Source organism: Harpia harpyja, chromosome Z, assembly GCF_026419915.1.
Source record: "Harpia harpyja isolate bHarHar1 chromosome Z, bHarHar1 primary haplotype, whole genome shotgun sequence".
In the NCBI taxonomy this organism is placed as follows: domain Eukaryota; kingdom Metazoa; phylum Chordata; class Aves; order Accipitriformes; family Accipitridae; genus Harpia; species Harpia harpyja.
This window is the reverse complement of record NC_068969.1, coordinates 35443432-35462720: the sequence shown is the minus strand read 5'-3', so window position 1 is coordinate 35462720 and position 19289 is coordinate 35443432. Positions and strand designations below refer to the sequence as shown.

General features: G+C 37.3%; 1 protein-coding gene across 4 annotated transcripts; it reads right to left on the bottom strand.

Moving 5' to 3' along the window:
- Positions 1-1249: 1249 nt before the first annotated feature.
- On the bottom strand, positions 1250-19268 carry RAD17 (RAD17 checkpoint clamp loader component). 4 transcript variants are annotated; one of them, XM_052778309.1, is made up of 17 exons: positions 19090-19267; positions 17504-17784; positions 16899-17025; positions 16294-16377; positions 15425-15581; positions 14800-14936; positions 13595-13647; positions 13376-13501; positions 13221-13290; positions 12446-12557; positions 9877-10071; positions 8582-8667; positions 7874-8020; positions 7278-7424; positions 6406-6526; positions 4906-4963; positions 1250-2514 (listed from the first exon to the last, which is right to left on the bottom strand). In XM_052778309.1, exons 1-17 carry the CDS (start codon positions 19120-19122, stop codon positions 2247-2249), a joined length of 2202 nt encoding a protein of 733 aa, XP_052634269.1. In that variant the 5' UTR covers positions 19123-19267; the 3' UTR covers positions 1250-2246. The 4 variants fall into 4 exon arrangements, with proteins under 4 accessions (XP_052634269.1, XP_052634266.1, XP_052634267.1 ...); XM_052778306.1 differs by lacking the exon at positions 16899-17025 and having other exon boundaries at positions 17506-17784; positions 19090-19263; XM_052778307.1 differs by lacking the exons at positions 7874-8020; positions 16899-17025 and having other exon boundaries at positions 17506-17784; positions 19090-19265.
- Between the last annotated feature and the right edge of the window lie 21 nt (positions 19269-19289).

The window sequence follows — 19289 nt, the reverse complement described above, 5'->3', positions numbered from 1 at the left end:
TAGCTGCTGGCTGGGGTTAAACCATGACACCAGCTGGGCAAGGGCCGATTTTGGCATAGGCAGTAGGCAGGTGCATCAAGCACTGCGCTTACTTTGTCCGCCTCACACCTTAGTGATATATTGTCTGCACTGAACACACTCAGAATTACAACTGCACTTAGAGAGGGTGTGCTGGATGGGTTCAAGCATGAGCCATGGGGCTTTCCCAAAGGCTGGCATAGCTGTTGAAATTCTTCAACCACACCAGAAAAATACAGGTATCTTTCCTTCTTGGGATGATCCTAAATCACTCTTATTTGAAGAGTGGTTCTCCTTTCCCCTGCCTTGTAATTGGGATAACATTGCCGAGAGAGCCAATACAGACTCCACCTCTCCCTAGAGACATGTAGGAGGGTGGGCTGTAGCACTGACACTCATTCTTGTGCCTGCTTGCAGCTACACAAGCTTCGCAGCTGTCAGCGCTTCCCTTTGCTTACCTGGGGATTGATTTAATGTTAATTTGCAATTGGCTTTAATAGGGCACTCACTAGCACTTCAATAATTTGGGGCTTTCATCCCGTTCACGCACTTTGCGCAACTCCAAGTCAGAGGCAAGAGCACAGAGATTTGAGCACAGGAGATTATTAAAAAGAACAACACATTTTGGTTTTGGTGGTGTTTTCATGTGAATGAGGTTTTACAGAAATTATTATGAATGCTGTAGCTGATAGTGGTTAAGTCTCTACTATTACAATTTATAATTAACCAGGTAAGTATTGAATACTGTCCTAGTAAGGGCACGGCTAACAGTAATACAAAGTAGCTGATGTCAAAGTAACTCTGTTATTACTATTATTAGCAGATACTGCTGTAAGGAAAGCTGAAAAGATACAAAGCTGCAGCTTGGAGTTTTGCTTGCAAAGTACAAATCAGTATTTCATGCCTTATTGTCATTTGCAGAAGAGGCCCCCCCCGGGAGCACAGGAGGGGTCAGATGGCATTTCAGTGACACACAACTGCAGGAGGCCCAAGAGAAGTGAGCTACCACCTAAGCTGAGCAGGGGTCACCCCATCCAAAGCACCCTGGAGAAGGGAAAAGATGTTAAGCGACATCAAGAGCCAAAAACATCTTCGCTTTGCTGTAACAAGCTGTAACAGAATTTAAGAATTAAGGGAGAAATTTCCCTCTTCAACATTAAACAATAGCTATAGATAGAAACACTACACCTGTCCCCTGAGAGCAGACAAATCTGTACAATAGCAGCATTACTTCCAAGGCTATGGTGGACAAACATGTATTTTCTTCTACTAGACTTTGTATGTAAGCAATACAGAAATGCAAACATGCATTACACAGTCAAAGTTTTTTTGATTTTTTTCTTATTCCTGTTGTATCACCAACAACAGCACCATGTTAGATTGATTTGCATGGACCAGTCCTGGTTACAGAGAAACACTGACATATTAAACAGTCTATTCAGACAACCAGAACACACTTCTCTCATGTCAGTTACCAAACACAGGATTATTCTTTCTGCCAGCTCAACTGCAATTTAAGGAGAAAAACTGCACGCTACACCATTAACTTCCGACAGAATACAAAGGACAAGAAGGACTTATGCTTGTTATATTTTCTCCTCCATAAGTTATGTAAATATCTTTCAAATAGGAATCCAAAATAATCTGTTGTACAACATATGTTCAACTTGACATAAGTCTGCGGCAGAGTACCAAACAGTATTAATACAGTAGGAGTTTATTTACACCATCAGTACAGGATATCAAACTTTTCACATGTGCACTTCAGTCTCCTTTCAGAAGGGCCAAGCTTCCAAACAGCAATTTTTTTGAAGATACGAATTTTAATAAAACCTTCAAATGCTGATAACCTATCAACTGTGTACTCAGGAAACACACTGTACAACTGCAAAGTAAACTGAAAGTGTAAAGAATAGTAATAACTTAAGAGTGACACTGCTTATCTACAGTCTCTTTCAAACTAATTGTCATTTATTATTCTCTTTTTATGAATATAGACTATTTCATGGCTCAGGAGAGGCAAGCAATAGCTTGTAATTTAGTATTCAGCTCAGGTCTGATCCTGCAAAGTTAAGAGGAAGCCGAGGACAGTTGTCTCGGTGCTGACACAGCATGATTAGACTAAGTAGCTAAAGCAGTACTTTTGTGCAGACCATACTCTCTTTAGCAAAGGCCTTTGTGGCGTATTAATCTATTCAGGCAAGTCAGTGGTTGATATTTTGTTGTACTCAGTCACTATCATATTCCTCTATTTTTAATTCATCTTCCTCCATGATTGCTTGACCTGCAACAGGCTGAGGCTGACTGCAGGGCAGTTCACTTCCACTGCACTGGCTAGAAGAGAGAGGGAATCCATCCGATTCATTCTCATTCATTCTGTTTTTCTCCATCTCTGCAGCTGTCTCCATACCATGCACATCAGCACAGTCCCCCTCAGAGCCAACAAGTAAGTCTGGCATCCCAGGATCTTTATCAGTAAGTGTTTCAAGCTTTAACCTGTAAAGTTATCATTGCAACAGTAAGTTACCATGAAAAAACATCTGCTCTCTCACTCAGAAGCTGCAATAGAAAAGACTGCCCATGTAGCACACGGGCCACCCTCCTTCACTGGCGCTTAACAGCTTTCACATTTTCTGGCAGTAATACCCTCCATCAATCACGGTTAATTCAAGCTGTACACATTCTGTGCTTACATCACTACCTTCAGTACTGTGTTTTTACACAACGCTCTGCACACATCTTCCAGGTGTAGATAGATACTTGTACCCAGAACTCAACACCATATAGCTTACATGACAGCCTACAGAAGACAGAGGAGATCCTCTCCGGGAAAGGACTGCCCTACATAGCCTCAAACCACAGCAAGAGCAAAATACCATACCGTGTTTGCACTCCATCACTCCCCAGTACCCACTGTTGCCTGAAGCTTCTTCCTTATGGTGACAGTGGTTTTGCTGAGCTTTCCTCATGCACGTGAACTGCTAACAATTAAGTCACTGACAACAGCCCATGATACATTAGACCCTTTCCAAACAAAACCAAAATCCTTTAGGATAGGAGGCAATTTGATTTGAAACAGGCGAATTAAAAAAAAAAAAAAAAACAAAAACACAAAAGGAGTGGAAAGGAAATCCTTTTATGTTTTATAATCTCTTTTACTATTTAGATTTCTCAATCTTTCTAGAATCTCTGTATCAGTATGTTACCAATGTTGCTTTATTATTTTTCCCACTTCGCATGGGAACAATAAAAACTTACAGTTATTGACAAAAAACTCATCCTGACATAATTCCAGCTGATCAAATACCACACACTCTCCTCAATGCCAGTTTTCTTACTACAGTACCATTCCCATTCCATTAATAAATATAATGGAAAATAAACAAAATAAGAGTATTTCCATCGAAATAGCCGCACATAAGTTATTTTACAGACTGCTTAATAACACAAAATAAATTATTTTCAATTAGGATTCCTGAAGGAAGCAAATACTTACTAAAATACCTGCATTTCTCTATACCTCCTTTCCAAAATAGTGAACAAATGAAAAAAGATTACTGTGTTTTCAGAAGAAAGTTACCCCTCAGATAAAACTCAGTGACACACACCCAACTTATTAACACAGATAAAAAAAACATTTATCAATATTTAAAGGTATGCTGCAGAAAAAATGAATGGCATAAGGAAGTCTACAATTAATTTGTAAAGTTACAAACACTTTGGCTTAGATGAGGTAGATTGCAAAGAAATACACTCGTTAAGGATACTTTACTTTCTTTCTGACTAGCACCCAAAATGGCTTTTAACACAACTGTTGGGGAACAGGGTGGTTCTTGGGTAATACAGCCCTTACCTTACAGGCCAGTATTTCATAGTTAAAATCAGACAGCAATACCACAGTGATAAATCTGAGATGCTTTGTCAGATGTCCTAAGAAACTCACTCTCTTGGTTAAGAGATGAAAGTTAGTCTCATTGCAGCTAACTGTAATCTCAATCCTTTATTAGAAACAGATCATCACAATTAAAACTTTTTAATTTTCAGAGATATCAAAGTTATAGAAATGTAACTGAGGCTCTACTAGTATAAGTGATGCCTATGATTCAGAGGGCTCACTAGCCACAATATAACATGTCATGCCATGTCACCCCATGAGTGCTACACAATCCATAAGTAAAGCACTACAGTCTTTCAGTTGAAATAAAAAGTATTTTTTCAGTATTTAACATCCAAGGCAGAGGAACTTCAGTAGCTATGTTTAGAAAGTATTTTTTAAATAAAACCAAAGGTTTACTCTAAGTAGTCCAATAGGTAAAAATTCCACAAAATAAAAACCAGTGCTGCTATGTAATTTCAGAGGAAGCACTTATTAAAATATTTTGTAGTTCCATAGATATAGAACTGCTTCAAAAGGAACTAATTCCCCATTATTCTTTCTTTCTTACACCTCTAACATGCACATGAACACAGAATGTTCTATCAAACTTCCAGATTAATGATTTATGCCATGATAAACATAGGCAAAGTACACTATACTTTTTGCATCAGTTCAGTTTCATTCTCACATAAATGTTTTTGATTGTAAAAAAAATATTTTATTCAGATCATGCAATGAAGAAACATAGGTATGTCTAGGAAAAGAAAGCTAAACAAGGATTGAAAGCAAGACTGTAATAAAAAAGTTGCTACTCACATTGTAATGATAAATAGTTTTGAACTGGAAGAAGTTTTAACAGGCAAAATATAAAATTATCATGCTGCAAGTGAGGGAAAATGTCACATCACAGATGTACATTGAAGAAGTTTCTCTATGAAAGGGTCCTTTTCCTCAATATATTAAGAAAGAAAGTCTTACTTTCTTTAAGAAAAGACAGAAGTCAAGTTTACCTCTCAAAACATCTTTTCAGCGGTAGCCTCCCAACGTCTTGGATAAAAGCAATCTGAGCTGAGAACAAAGAATCACCAGTATCACATTGGGTAGATGATAACACACACACAGTTAAACATACTGAAAAAATAAATAATTCATAGGCTTAGTCAAGCATTCTTGTAGATATTTGCAATATTTTGGATACCAAAACACTGCACGTGTGTGTACGTATTTTTTTTTCCCAAACCCTTTACCACATTACCATAACATATTTACAGATTACCTACTTGTAAAAGAAAATTCCTGACATTCAACTGTGTATTTATGATGCAGAGTTATTATTCCATAGCCTACAAAATGAATTCATCTTGATGTTAAGGCCTTAGTTAAGACATAGAAGTAATTAACATAGCATAAGTGACCCAGCTGTCTAGACAGTAATTTTTGGATTATGTACCATACAAAGTAAATTTTTCCGCACGAACTGTCTGCTATTGGATTACCTCAGGTTACACATTTTTTTAATGGACTGCAAACTTGGATTTTGTTTACTTCATCTGGGAAACGCTTTTTAAAGCCTTTTAAGTCTGTTGATGTTACTGGAAAGGGATCAGTAAGCAATGAAGAAAGATCTAGTTAATATTGCCTACTAGGTTTACAAAAGTCTTCTGACCAAATCCTCTAGTAGAATTAAAAGAAGCCCTAAGCCTAAGAGCACAACTTAATTAGTAAAGTCTGATAAATAATTAATGAATAGGAAGTGGTGAGAGGGGTATGAGGTAATAGTTAACTCTTGCAATGGAAAAAAAAAGTTGCCAATGCAGTTCTGCAGCGATCTGTGCTAGGACCCAGGCTATCCAGTACATTCTTAAATGTAACCCTGTGAAAAAAGGGGTATGAAGAGCAAGATGAGCAAGTTTGCCAATACCACCCAGTTAGACAAGCTAGTAAGGATGTGGGCATACAGGAAAACTGTGCAAGGATCTTAAGAGACTGAGTGAGAGGGCAACATGATGAAGTTCAAAAGTACACTGATAGCAGAAATCCATGCCATAATTAAAAAAAAAAAAAAAGGGGGGGGGGAATTATTTCAAATACTCCAACACAAGGAGCCCATCTTACACATTTATAAAGCATCATATACACCTCACTTCCGACAAGAGAGATACTTCACACCATCATAGAATGGTTTGGGTTGGAAGGGACCTTAAAGATCATCTAGTTCCAACCTTACTGGAAATATTTTAATATTTAACTTACACATTTAACTTATTTTGATTCCTTCAGTTACGGAAGTTTTAAAAATGTTCTTGATGATGTTTGAAACCTAATAGGACATCTTTAATTTTGGCTATGTTACTAGAAACATTTTTGGATATCAGCTATATGCGTTTACCGTAAGTATTTTTTTTACTGAGGCAAAAGCACAGTTAGTATTGACATTTTGGATTACAAAATTTTTCAGCATGCTTTAATTACAAAAAAGAGTCCAAGATCAAAACTTACACCCATCTTACCTTGATTTCTCATGGGGTTTGCTAATATAGCAAGATAAGGCAATAGCTCTGTCTGAAGACACTCAGGTGGTAAACAGAAGCTTGAAAAGAGAGATTTTGCAGCAAGGCAATTTTCCTGAAACTGTAAGAGTTGCAGGAAAAAGAAACACAAGCAAAAAAAACTAGTAAATCATTATTAATATAGATATTCTGTACAGTAAAAGACACTTTCTTCTTGCCTGCTGGACAACTACACACAAGCTACTGAAAAATGAGACCAGAAAAAAAGATAAGCAGTTAGAGTCAACTTATACAGATCATAAAAACGGTAAATTCCTTCATTTTTGCCTTTTGCTGGACATTGAATTTTCCAGAAAATATTTATCCCTTGATTATAGAATTCCCCACCCATCCAGGCCAATATTTTTTGCCAGATACAGCAACAGAAGTATTAGTTCAAATGTAAAAAATTGTCAAGAGCTTTGGTATCTCACGTACAAGCTATTTCTGATAAACACATGTAACAGCAGTAATTTGTTAAACTTACACAACAGTTTAACGTGATTTAAGCCGCACAAAAACTTAAAACTTACTTTCAGGAATACTTTATAGTATTTCAACGCTAATTGTGTCTCCATTAACTTAGGATTAAGACTCTCCCAGCAGCATGCCAACTTGGACACAGGAATCAGACTTTGTCAGAGGCCTCCAATTTATTTTTCCATTAAAGAATAATACAAATGTAACTCTTCAAGCAACTACTTTTTAGAAGTAGCTTGTATCAAAATAGGATATTTGACAAGTTTAGCACTGTGAGCAAATCTCATCTATACTACTCAATTGTCACACTTTACAAAAAAAAAACAAAAAAACCAAAACCACCAAGCATTTACCTTTTTATTGATAAAGAACCACTGGGGTTTATGTAAAGGCCGGAACCCCATCCCTCCTTGGTGGTGGGCAAAGGCTCTGGATGTATTTGAATGTATCACCCCTCGGGTAGCCACAGATGCACTGTATTCTTCCATCACAAGCCGTGACTAAGAAAGAAATCAGGCATTATGTGAACTCAAGGTCTCTGTACAGTGTGTTTCATTTGAGCCAAAACACACTCTATAATTGCAGAGACATGACATGCTCAGAGTATGTTTAGATTACTGTGAAACTTTTACTCAAAGCAGCTGAATGAAAAAGCTAGCCCAATTACTTCAGGGAAGAGGCATACAGATTCCAAAACATTTTTAGCATAAGTATGTTCTACCTAAAAATACTTTGTAGAGTATTTCACAAACACTATAACAAAATACTGACAGAAGTTGGACAAAAAGTTGGACCTGCATCTCTTCTATAGTTGATGTACTTTAGCATTAATAATTCACTGTCACCTACACTGTAAGTCTGAAGTAAACATTCATAAACACTTAAAGTCTAGAAGTTCTATGTCAGAGTATCAAAAAAAAGTATGTGTGTATAAAAAGATGACACTTACACTCCAATTACTACAAAGGACATCAGCAGTGCTGAAATATTCACTGGCTCTCACTACTTCATCTATACCAGAAAAAAAGTCTACATAGTTCTGGTGAAGGTATAAATTAAACATGCTTCCAGACATATGCGATTTTTCCACAACATCCTATTAGGAAAAAGAAAGTTCAAGTTTTACACAGTGTATAAGGAAAAGCACCCTATAAAAGTTATGATACGTTTAGATGGAGCTGGCACGCAAAGCGATGCTTATATACAAAAGGGAGGTCGGTGTGCTCCCGGAGAAGGCTAACGGGGATGGAGGGGCAGAAGCCATTGCTGTCTTCAACTCTCTCAATGGGTGGTAACAGAAAGGTGAACTCTGACTCCTCTTGGCAATGCACAGCGAAAGGATGAGAGGTAACTATCACAGGCTGCAGCGAGGCAAAGTCCACCTTCCACTACAAGTCCGTCAGTGAGGTGAGAGAATCTCTGCCCTTGGAAATACTCAAAACTTGACAGATCAAGAGCCTGGGAACCTAATCTACCTTTGCAGCTAGCCTCCAGAGGTCCCTTCCAGATTAATTATTCCGTAACTTAAGACAGACTGAATACACATATATTAAGATCAGTGACAAAACCACTGTACTTGAGAATTTGCATCAATCATTTAGAGTTTGTTTTGTTTTTTTCAAACCAAACTGGAATCAAGTAGTTGTTGCAAAGGTACCTCAGGCTGAATAAGCAAGGTGTCTCGATGGTGTTCTGATAAGTGAGCAGGCAGCTGAGGAAATTCTGATTCTGACACTGGTTCTCCTACAAAGGATTTTACAATGTTTAGTCTTTTAACATCAGAAATGTTGTTACATTTCTGCACATAATCAAAAAAGCCAGAAGAAAAAGACACACATTTCAGATTAAATATTCAAAATTAGAATAAAAATTAGATAGGAGCAAGAAGAGATGTGTAACTGCATGAATAGTAGTTTTTGCATACACTGAGCATCATTTTTAGCAACTGTCAACTCTACCAGCAATTAGATTACACCATTTTCTGTTCCCAGAAAGCTCTTGATGCACGCATAAGTATTTAATTATGTAGTCAATATTTCATCGTCAACAATGTAATTAGTTACATTACACTTCATGTAACAAATTTCATCTAGTCATTTTCATATTCCCTCATCTCACTACTTCTCCTCGGTTGATTTTGGAACTAATATTGTGCATTAGTACGGAAATGTGGACAGCCAATGGCACTGTGGATCCTGATTTAGCTGAGTGCAGATAGTACTAGTTTATTAAGTACCAAACGTTTATGAATTATAGTCTTTAAGTGTTAAAAAAACAGTACTGTAACCACACACAGGTAGGAGATATGTTCTGTAAATTCACAGAACCTGAGTGTATAAAAAGTAGAACTTTCAGTAGTAGTAAGGTGGAGAGTATTTTGGAGAGGTGGGAAGGGAAACAGGGTATGACAGAGAAGTGGAAGAGGTTTTCAGGCCAGAAAGGAGAGAGCACACGTCTGTTAAAAGGAAACAAAGAGTTGAGATAAAAAGTAGGGAGGAAAAGGCAGCAGATACACAAATAAGAGAGGCAGTAGCTATAAGCCTGCAGGGCTGTTCTGTAACTTTTAGAAATACAGACAAGTACAGAACATAACTGTACAGAACAACAATGCATAATTCTGCACAAAAGCAAAACTTGCTTTTGTACAAAGCAACAAATGTGCTGGCTATCTAGCTAGCTTTGTATGCATGACAGCACGTGGACCTAATGCAACTAGAGTTATGTAATTTTATTACATACACGTGGTACATCTCAGTGAAACGTTTATTTACCTAATAGATACAGACAGCTGCAATGTCAGTTAGCACAAACTTTTATCCCTGTTTTTATACTGTTATTCATGACCAAACATGCAAATTAGAGGTCACCCTAAGCCTTACTTTACCAAAACTAGCTATTAGCAGCTGACGTGCTTTGCCCATTGAAAGGAAGAGTAAGTCAAAGGTTTCTTACTTTTGCAGTAAATTATTTTCCCCAAAGCATGGAAAAGAAAGATGGAAGCATCTTTGCCACCAATAGCTTGTATCTCCTGGTCTTCTGAAGTATCGGATTTACTTTTCTTTCTTACTTTAGATACTGCTGCTACTTCACGTTTTAGCGCAGAGTTCCTTTTCTTCCTTGACCAAAACTCTTTCTCCAATGAGCAGTCTATCAATAAAAACAAAAACACAATCAGGATAAAGTAGATGAATCAAAAAAAGTTTTCTATTATATTGCTACTGTATATTGCTACTGCTAAATGTTCTAAACAAACACACACAACAAAAATTAACAGAAAAGGTTATATAAATACGGGCAGTAGGAGAAAACTAATTTATTAGGAAGACAACCCAGTCACCTGAACTAGTATGCTTCATTCCACTTCTGTCCCTTAAGCCACAGCTAAGGTGCCAAGTACTTTTCGAATAATAAATATTTGTCTTTAAAAAAGCTAGCATTCTTGCTTATTCATTCTAGTTCTGATGCATCCCCAAGATGCCTTTCTTAAAAATTTCTTCTTTATAAAGTACAAGTGCAAATATATGTAAATTATATTTCAGTTACATTCTGTTCACTTATCAATTTATCTTCTATTTGCATTATCTGTGTAATACCCTCACTGACACATAAGGCAGCAAAGAAAACCTTTCATTTAGGTGATTCTTCCAACAGCCTACTAATTTCCACAATGTTTTGAGCTCCAAGGAATAAAACCCTTCTTCTAATCTAATTTAAAACTCAAAAATTTTCACTCACAGTTTGATTTAGTGGCAGATGAATGTTCCTTACTGAGCTAAGAGAAGTTATACTTTAAGTTCTTATCTTTCTTTTCTCTCACAATTACCATGGATCCATTTTACCCGTTAATACTACTACGAAGTGAATGGATCACTTGTGTTTACACATATACACAAGTGAAGAAAGAAATCATATATATGTAAAAACTAATACTGCATTCTCAGGAGATCAACAAGGAGGTGAGGTGTCTCCAAAATTTACAAAGTATTACTGGCTGCCAATCATTTACCTAACTGAAACACCTGAACAATGAAAAATTCCTATTCAACATGAAAGCAGCTCAATCTGTTAGAGAAAATTCAAGAAGAGAATGTCCAGTGTCATAGGACTTAAATACATGATTCTGAGATGTCATGTACGGAAGCTGTCAAGCCATATGCCTTTGTTTTCTCCCAAGTTCTCTTTATAACTCTCATGTTTTTACATTCCAAAGTAATTTATTAAAAATTACACAAACTGGTCATTTTAAGACTATTTAGATTTTCTAGAGTATGTAGAAGCTACTTAGCATCCAGCAGCAAGCTACTGCAAACTTTTCTCAGGTATCGCCAACCTACTATTTATTAACTTAATGGCATTATCATCAAAATGGTTTTACTGAGAGGAATTTTGCATTTTTCTGATTAACATAGAACAATACAAACTTAGTATACTAGAAGAGAACATCAGAAGAATTTAGTTTCCACATTTTCAAGTTAAACCCAGAAACTTTACTCCCTCATGTAATTTAGCAAACACAGCTAATTTAATTTCAATATACTCCAAAATTCAAACTACAACACTCCCTCCTACAACAAGGATTTGAAACTACATTTAATCCTGTATTCCATGAGCACAGTTTCTATTTGCAAGGTGGACAGGAAAGAAAATGAGCAAAAGCAACAAGATCATTGCCACCTTTATGACACAGCAGAAGACAACTATCTAACTCACTTCCTTATTTCTAGGTTGAATACGAACGCTGGTACCATCTAGCGGTTCTTAGAATGAACTACATATGCCAGAGTACTGCTTTTAAAAATCGTAGATTATGTAACCCGAATACAGTGTCTTCTTAACTACTGACTTCCAATGCTTATAAAAGACATGACAGTAAGTCTCCTGTTTTCTTTCGATGCTGGAACATTTAAAACAATCCCAAACTAAGTCTGAATTGAGTATTGCCCAACCAAGTATTTTGAAGACTACTAAAACGCTGAACTTCAAAGTTACTCTGTAATACACTTAGTTACTTCATAGCAGGTCATGCCATCTCACAGCTTTTCAATTTACCAACAGCTGTAGGAACTCCAAGGCAAAATCAATCATTACAGAAATGCTGTACACAAAGGCAATGAGCTATTTCAGAAATACTTTAAGGGTAGAGATAAGGACATGGAGAAGTATAAGAACCAAGCAATGAAAACATACCTTTCAAATTAAGGTTGCATCACAAAAGCCTTGAACAGTAAACACACATCAATAGCAAAGGTATCAAGAAGAAAAGAGGGCGTTTCATTAAATTACATCAACACATACATAGCAGATGTTACTCAATTTTAATACTGCATATAACAGTCATGAAATGGAAAGTTTTCAATTAAAAAAAAAAACAAAAAACCCTTTGTGCCTTTTATGCCTCCTCCAGAGCAGCACGTCAAAAATGTTTTGCACAGCTCACCTAGCTGTGATGCAACAGTGAACTGAATAGCTATACAGCAGAAAGTCAAAATATCATTGACTTAACAAAATCATAGGTATTTACCTTTCATAGAAGAAAACTGAAGACTGTTTATTGCACTTCTTATATCACCTGAACAGCCTCTGCAAAGCAACTCCAGAGAAGTTCTGTCAAGAGCATAATTCTTTTCTCTGTTCTACAATGAAAAGCAACATTCAAAGTAATAAGGAAAAGCAACAGAGTAGTAAGAAAAAGCAAGAAAAGGAGTATTTGAATATTATTCTGGCTGTGGGGACCCACCTCTGACACACGCCATAAACAGACTACACAAGCATCCACCATGTGCTCAAACCATGTAATACTGCTAACTTGAAAACATTTAATTCATTTAAGCACACTGCTGCATTTTATACAGCAATATTAAAGAGAATAATGCACATAATTCTTTGCAAGGTGTCACTCAATATTAGACTTGGTTGTAATCAAAACAATTCAGGAATAATACAGGATTTAGGTTCATGTCCTTTTCTGGCCTTGCTGGATACAATGAAAATTACTTCTATTCCTATTATTTGTTTCATATATATAGTTCCTGTAGTAGGCAGAAGAATTTACAGAAGTAACTTTGAAGACTTAGAGCAAGGATCAAGTGGATCTAATCTTAAAAACAAGACATCTTTCTAGTTTGTTCCTTGTTTTCTGTTGGGGGGGATTAGTGGGGTTTTTTGGGAGGTGTGGGGCTCTGCTATCAAAGATCAAACAAATACAGTAACAAATATAAGTAACATACTTCAGATACAAAAGTCTGAAATCTTTTGGTCCTAGAACTGCACAGAAGTAATCAGTTTTGACAACTTACCATACTAGCTTCTGTTGCAGCTATTCGATTAAGAACTTTCATCATATTTGTTGGTGCAACAGGCTTGAAACTGTTGAATTTCATTTAAAAAAAATTAATTAGTTTCTTACTTCTCATTTGTTTCAGTCAAGTTTTAATGAGATAAAAGATCTTACCTAATACTGGATATACAGAACTCCTCTAGAATTTCCATTGGGAATAGTAACCTCTGGTTGCTGTCTCCACTGAAGTTATCTGAGATTATAAATATAAGGGGACATCTGCTTGTACGAACAAATCTCCTAAATTGAAAAATAAGCAAGTATAAGAAGAATCAAACTCCAGTTTACTGCAAGTGGCTAAAGCTATTCATTAAAAACTTACTTGCAACTGACCTGAGAATTTCATGTAGACTGCTAGGGTCTCGATAGAATTGGTTTGGTATGTCCTATTCAAAACAAATGAACTGCTGTCATTACATTCAGATGTAAATATTCTCTCCCACAGACTGATTATTATGGGACACCTCCGTGCTACACATTTTTTCTTCCTAGTCAGCTTGCTTTCAAGTAAATTTGAATGCAGCTAACACTGAAGATAACCAGAGGGAAAAAAACCAAGGAAAAAAAACCCAAAGCGTATTTCTTTCTTTCATTATGGAAAACAATTACCTAAAATGAAACATTTTCTTTCTGTCCTTGTTTCCTAAGAAACAGCATTGAGTGATTACATGGCCTGCTAGACAGAGTTTTACTCAGAAGATAAACACTCAAGGCAGCAGCTCCACTGAGGAAGAGGGCAGGATATACTATTTGAGATATGAGAGGATCTACACAGGAAAGTAACTTTATGAAGAGAAGTCACAGAAAACTATGTTTCCTAAATTCTACAGTACACCACATTATTCAGCTAGAATTTTTTGTCTCATCTATTCCCTTTCTTGAAAGTTTACAGGCAACTTGACTATCATAACTTATAAAATTCCTGTGTCAGAAAAAAACCGAAAAGCTCAGAAAGAAAATGCTATTGAAACACACTCCCGAATAAGTAAAAACAAAGTATTATCCTGTACCTCCCGTCATGGCTTACAAACCCTCAGAGTTCACATCTCTGCCCATGATAACCCCCCTCCCCTGCACAAGACCAGGGAATGCTAAATTTCAAATGCTTTCTGATTGTATTAATTCTCACATATCTTCTACACTCTCCTGCATCCCTAAGTAACAAGAATAGTTGGGGGGGGAGGGACGTGTCCCCCTCTTCCTGTTTACACACATAAATATTTCTAGAAAGCTAATCATACAGAAACATGGCTATGACTTTCCAATATTGTTTTGATCTACTTTTTGATACTCTATTACTTATTTCTGTACACAAACTAGTCTCCAATTTCTGCTTGACTATTAGCTTATATAGTTTAACTACAGGTGGAACTTGGTTCTAGACTGCTGTAGAAACTTGAAAAGTAATAAAGAATTCATCTGCAGTAAAGCACACTAACTTTTGGCAACACCAATCCACCAGCTTAAGCTAGTTAGCTTGTCAATATTATAATAAAAGGTATTGTTTTCAAAACAAGATTTCAGGAGTTTTCACTTACTTCAATAAGAATAAGCTTTTTATCATTTTCTGAGGAGTCCCCAAGCATCTGAAGTTTGTTATACTTATTGGCTCTTAATAGAAAATCTTGAAAGAGAGCTGCTTGAGCCTGACTCGGAAACATATGAAAATTTGAGTCTGAAAAAGAAAAGCAATTAAAAATATGTATTCTATATTATACCAAGTAGAATATAAATACCCACAAGAACTAATACCCACCCATGCTATTTTCTGACAGTAGCCATTGAACACCAGCAGCCAAGCCCTTTGGCAAACACGTTACAAATATAAGAATTTTTAAACTGTAGAATTCAGTTGAGGACCCAAAGACAAACTTACCTACTTTTATTTAATTGGCTCAAATGATATCCAGGCTATTACATAGTTCTCTATACTGATTTGAATTGCAAATTATTTTGGAGTAAACACTTTTAAAAAAAAACACCTAAATCCCTTTTCAGATAAAAGCAAAAGAAAGATTCTTATTAAACACTAAGGATCTGGCTTACATGGACGTGGATGTGACTTCCTATGTGACAGAGACACAAAAGAATAAAAAAATACAGAATAACAAAAATTACAAAAGTAATTGGGGAAAAAAAAAAAGAAAAAATCAAAATACTTACCATGGCCAAACGTATTTCTGAAGTCTTCTTTTGTAAAGTCTAAAGATATTGGATTGATCCATTCTTGCACCTGAATGCCAAGATCTTTTGCTAATATTTGTATAGTTGCAGTCTTTCCACAACCAGAAGGACCAGTTAGCAGTAAAACAGAGCCACCCTGTCACAGTAAAAATAAAAAAATAAAATAAATAAATCCCAAACATGACAAATAAAGACTGAAAGTTGGCTGAAGATGAATATTGGTTGAATTCCTTCTATAGTTTCTCTGGTAATGATTCTCTTCTCCCAATAAAAACTGAGTTAAATATTTTGTGTTATTAATTTACCTGTTGAGTATTCAGACAGAAAGAGCTAGACCAGAACTCTGAAAGCCTTGCTCTCAGTTTTGTATGTATTTGTTTAGTTAACTGCACACCACATAGACTACCAACATAATACATACCGAACTGGAGAACTGAAAAACACTAGGCAAGACTGGTAAATGATGCATGTGTATGAGAACACCTCTTATCAATCAAGAGGTTAAAAACATCCTACTACATCAAGTCAGTGCAACTGGAATTTGCCAAGATACTGAAAATTAATTTGTGGGAGATAAAAATGCAGTTACAAGCGCGCACTGAAGAGGTATGAACTGACTGGATGCTAGAAAATAGTATTTCTGAGCAAAACCAGAAAGCACCTCTTAGCAGCATAAGCCCTAAACAAATGTACAAGCTCTAATCTATGTTCTTAACAGATTTCTTATAATGCAACAGATACATAATCTCTACCTATAAGTTAAAGCTTTTCTTTGAAATTACAGTAAAACTGAATCCAGCTTGTTTGTATGGTTTTATATCTCTAGCTGCTAATTTTAGCAAGATTACCTGCTTTGGCTGCCTCTGAAATATGTGGTTTTTTAACCAGGTTTCAACTTCTTCAATTTTCTTCTTTTGCACAGCAAGGTCATTCTAAAACAAGATTAAAATATATGAAATGCACATATACACCTCTTGGTTTCTTAACATTGTAATGATGAGATTCAAGAACAGAATATATGCTGACTAAAATATTAAGACATGTATATTCCAGTTACATATGTTTATGTTATGTAGAAATAAGTGCAACAGTTAAAGTTAATAATTTCAGCCTGTTTCCTCAAACAACCAATTTTCCATTGCTTACAATTGGGAGATAATTAATTACTTATTATTCCTAAAGTAACAGCATTACAATCTTGCCTGTTCGTGTCAGTATGTTTTATAGCTACTGCTGGAGCTGGTACTTTTTAGGCTGTACTGACTCTACTACTACACAGGATTTTGGAACCTCTGCAAGTCTCATGGAGCTTACTTGTCTTCTAGCCTTGCAACTCAATTCGTCTCCACAGATGAGCTACTAAATATTTAAATATAAAATACAAATACTACACTAACTTTGTTACATCAACCAGCACTCAAATCTAAGAAACAGTTAACACACGTACTGATACCTTTGAAACACAGTGTGAAAAAGCTGTTCCATGAGCAGAACCAGTGAAGACAGGTTTACTACAGATCTGAGTCCTTTCTCCTTGAAGCCCTAAGGTATCACAGTACCCCACACCCACAAAGTCATGCCTAAGATGCATCAAGCAAGAGGTAGCGCAAACTGCAATTAGTCAAGTACTCTGAACATGCTAACAGACCAGCTAATTGCTATCCAGTAACATGCAAGATAATTTCTGTTATCTTTCCCATAACAAGTGTACTAACTCAGTTCTCTCTTCCTTTCTTTAGCTGTGGATTTTCCTCCTACTTGGAGCTGTCAGATCTGGCTGAAATTCAATAACAGGTTCAAAAGTTTAGGAGTGGATGGACAGGAAACAACAGCTCAACAGTAGCTTTATCTCATCAGGAAGCCTGGGGAAAAATGCATCTCCTACATACAAACAGCTCATTAAAATCTTAACTAGAAACAGTAAATAAATCAAACCAGTACTTCACTGCCCTAATAAAACAGGATATACTTAGAACCTGGCTAATACGATTATGAACAGAAGCACAACATGTTACACTATAATGTTACTACTACATTAGCACTTAGAATAACTCTCACACCTGAGATTCAGGTTTGTATCTATCTACCCATGGCTCATCTTGAGACTGGCTCCAGTTCTGTCTGGACTTGTTACAAGGCAGATCTACTGAAGACAACGTTGCTCTTTTTCTGGGCTGAACTTTGGGTTTGCTACTTTCTGGCACAGAAGACGGGTCTTTCTTCTCCTGCTGCTGGTTTCTTCCAGAATTGCCTTCTAGTGTCTTCACAGGAATGGCACTAGAAGAAGTATTTGTGTTTCCAAAGAAGTCATCAAATGAACGCGACAACCAATCTGTTACCTAGTAAAATACAAACGTTTTGCTATCAGTGTAGCACTCTCCTTAATTTGGTACAGTTGTCTCTAGAAAACTGGAGATTTTTATCAAGCGTATATAAGAATACCTTGTAGGTGTAAAGAACTTCATTAGCATTGAAAGGCATACTACTAGTTAGCAACAATGGGCATTTATGCTTTTTGAATGTGTCAGTTACATGCTGCTTCAGTATTAAAAAAAAGCTTCACCTTACACACTGTGATAGAGTATTTTGCCACAAACTGACAAATCACAAGTTGAAAATTCTACAAACACACATTCAAACTAGAGAAGTAAAATTAAAACAGAGATACGAATGAAAAAATAGCATAATTTATTCATGCCATTTTTACATTAAGGTCCTGTTCATGTTGTCTCTGTATAGTTTTCAGTATGTGGCGCTTTTTTTTCCCTAATATTTATAATGCAGCCATTTTTGTTTAAAAGTTAGAAACAGGCAACAGAGAAATACTTAGGCAGCACAGTAAAATCAAGTATTATTATTTGTTTCCTGTGCAAGGAAGCTTGGACTGATCTCGAATCACGCCATCACATGTATCAGAAGTCTGTCTGACAGGGGCAAGGAACAAAACTGCTAATAGTGTCAATATTTTGGTTTGGATTTGAGAAATACCCTGCTGGGACAGGTATACAAATTTACACCTCAGAGTCGCTTTTCAGCCTACCTATGGTCCCAAAACAGCACCACAGTGGCCACACGCTCTCTGTTGCTAACAACTTCACAATAACCTTTTGGCATAGGAACCATTCTATGAAAACGGGAGTAATAGAACAGACACGTCATCTCCAAAAAGGCCCGTGAATACTCTACAGTTGACACGTCTTATAAATTAATGCAACAGGCCATTACCAGACAAGACATTATCTGAGAGCGAGAGGGAGTAGTAACTGGGAAAGAGGATTTGCCTCTGCACGGTTTGCTTTCAACGTTGTTCTGACAAAAGCTATTTTTAGTGGAATTTGCATATTCACCAGCGGGCCAGATACCACCGTGTGAGGGGGTTTCTTTTTTACACGCTGCCACAGTAAGTAAGAGGATAAACGTCTTACACGGGGCGGGGGAGGCCGCAACCGAAGAGGAACTGCCAGCACAGAGACTAAGAAGTAATTATCGGGCCTAAAGCCGCTGCCAACCGGAGCCGCCGGACGCTGCAGAAACCTTCCTCAGGACAGACTTTCGGCCGCAGCCCGCCCCGCTGGCGGAGCGGCGCCCGGGAACCCCCCGCCCCTATCACGTCCCTCCGTCCGTGCCCCCCGGCGCGGCCCTACCTCCGCCGGCCTTCCCGAGGAGCTTCCAGACATCCTCAGCCCGGGCGGGGCCCATCCGCCGCGCGGCCCCGCTGCCACCGCCAGGCCTGAGGGGAGGAGAGCCCCGCTCCCGGGGCAGCACCCGGGCGGGCCGAGGGGGCAGCGGGACGCCGTGAGCCGAGCCGAGCCCAGAGCAGACCGGCCGGGCCGAGTCGGGCCGG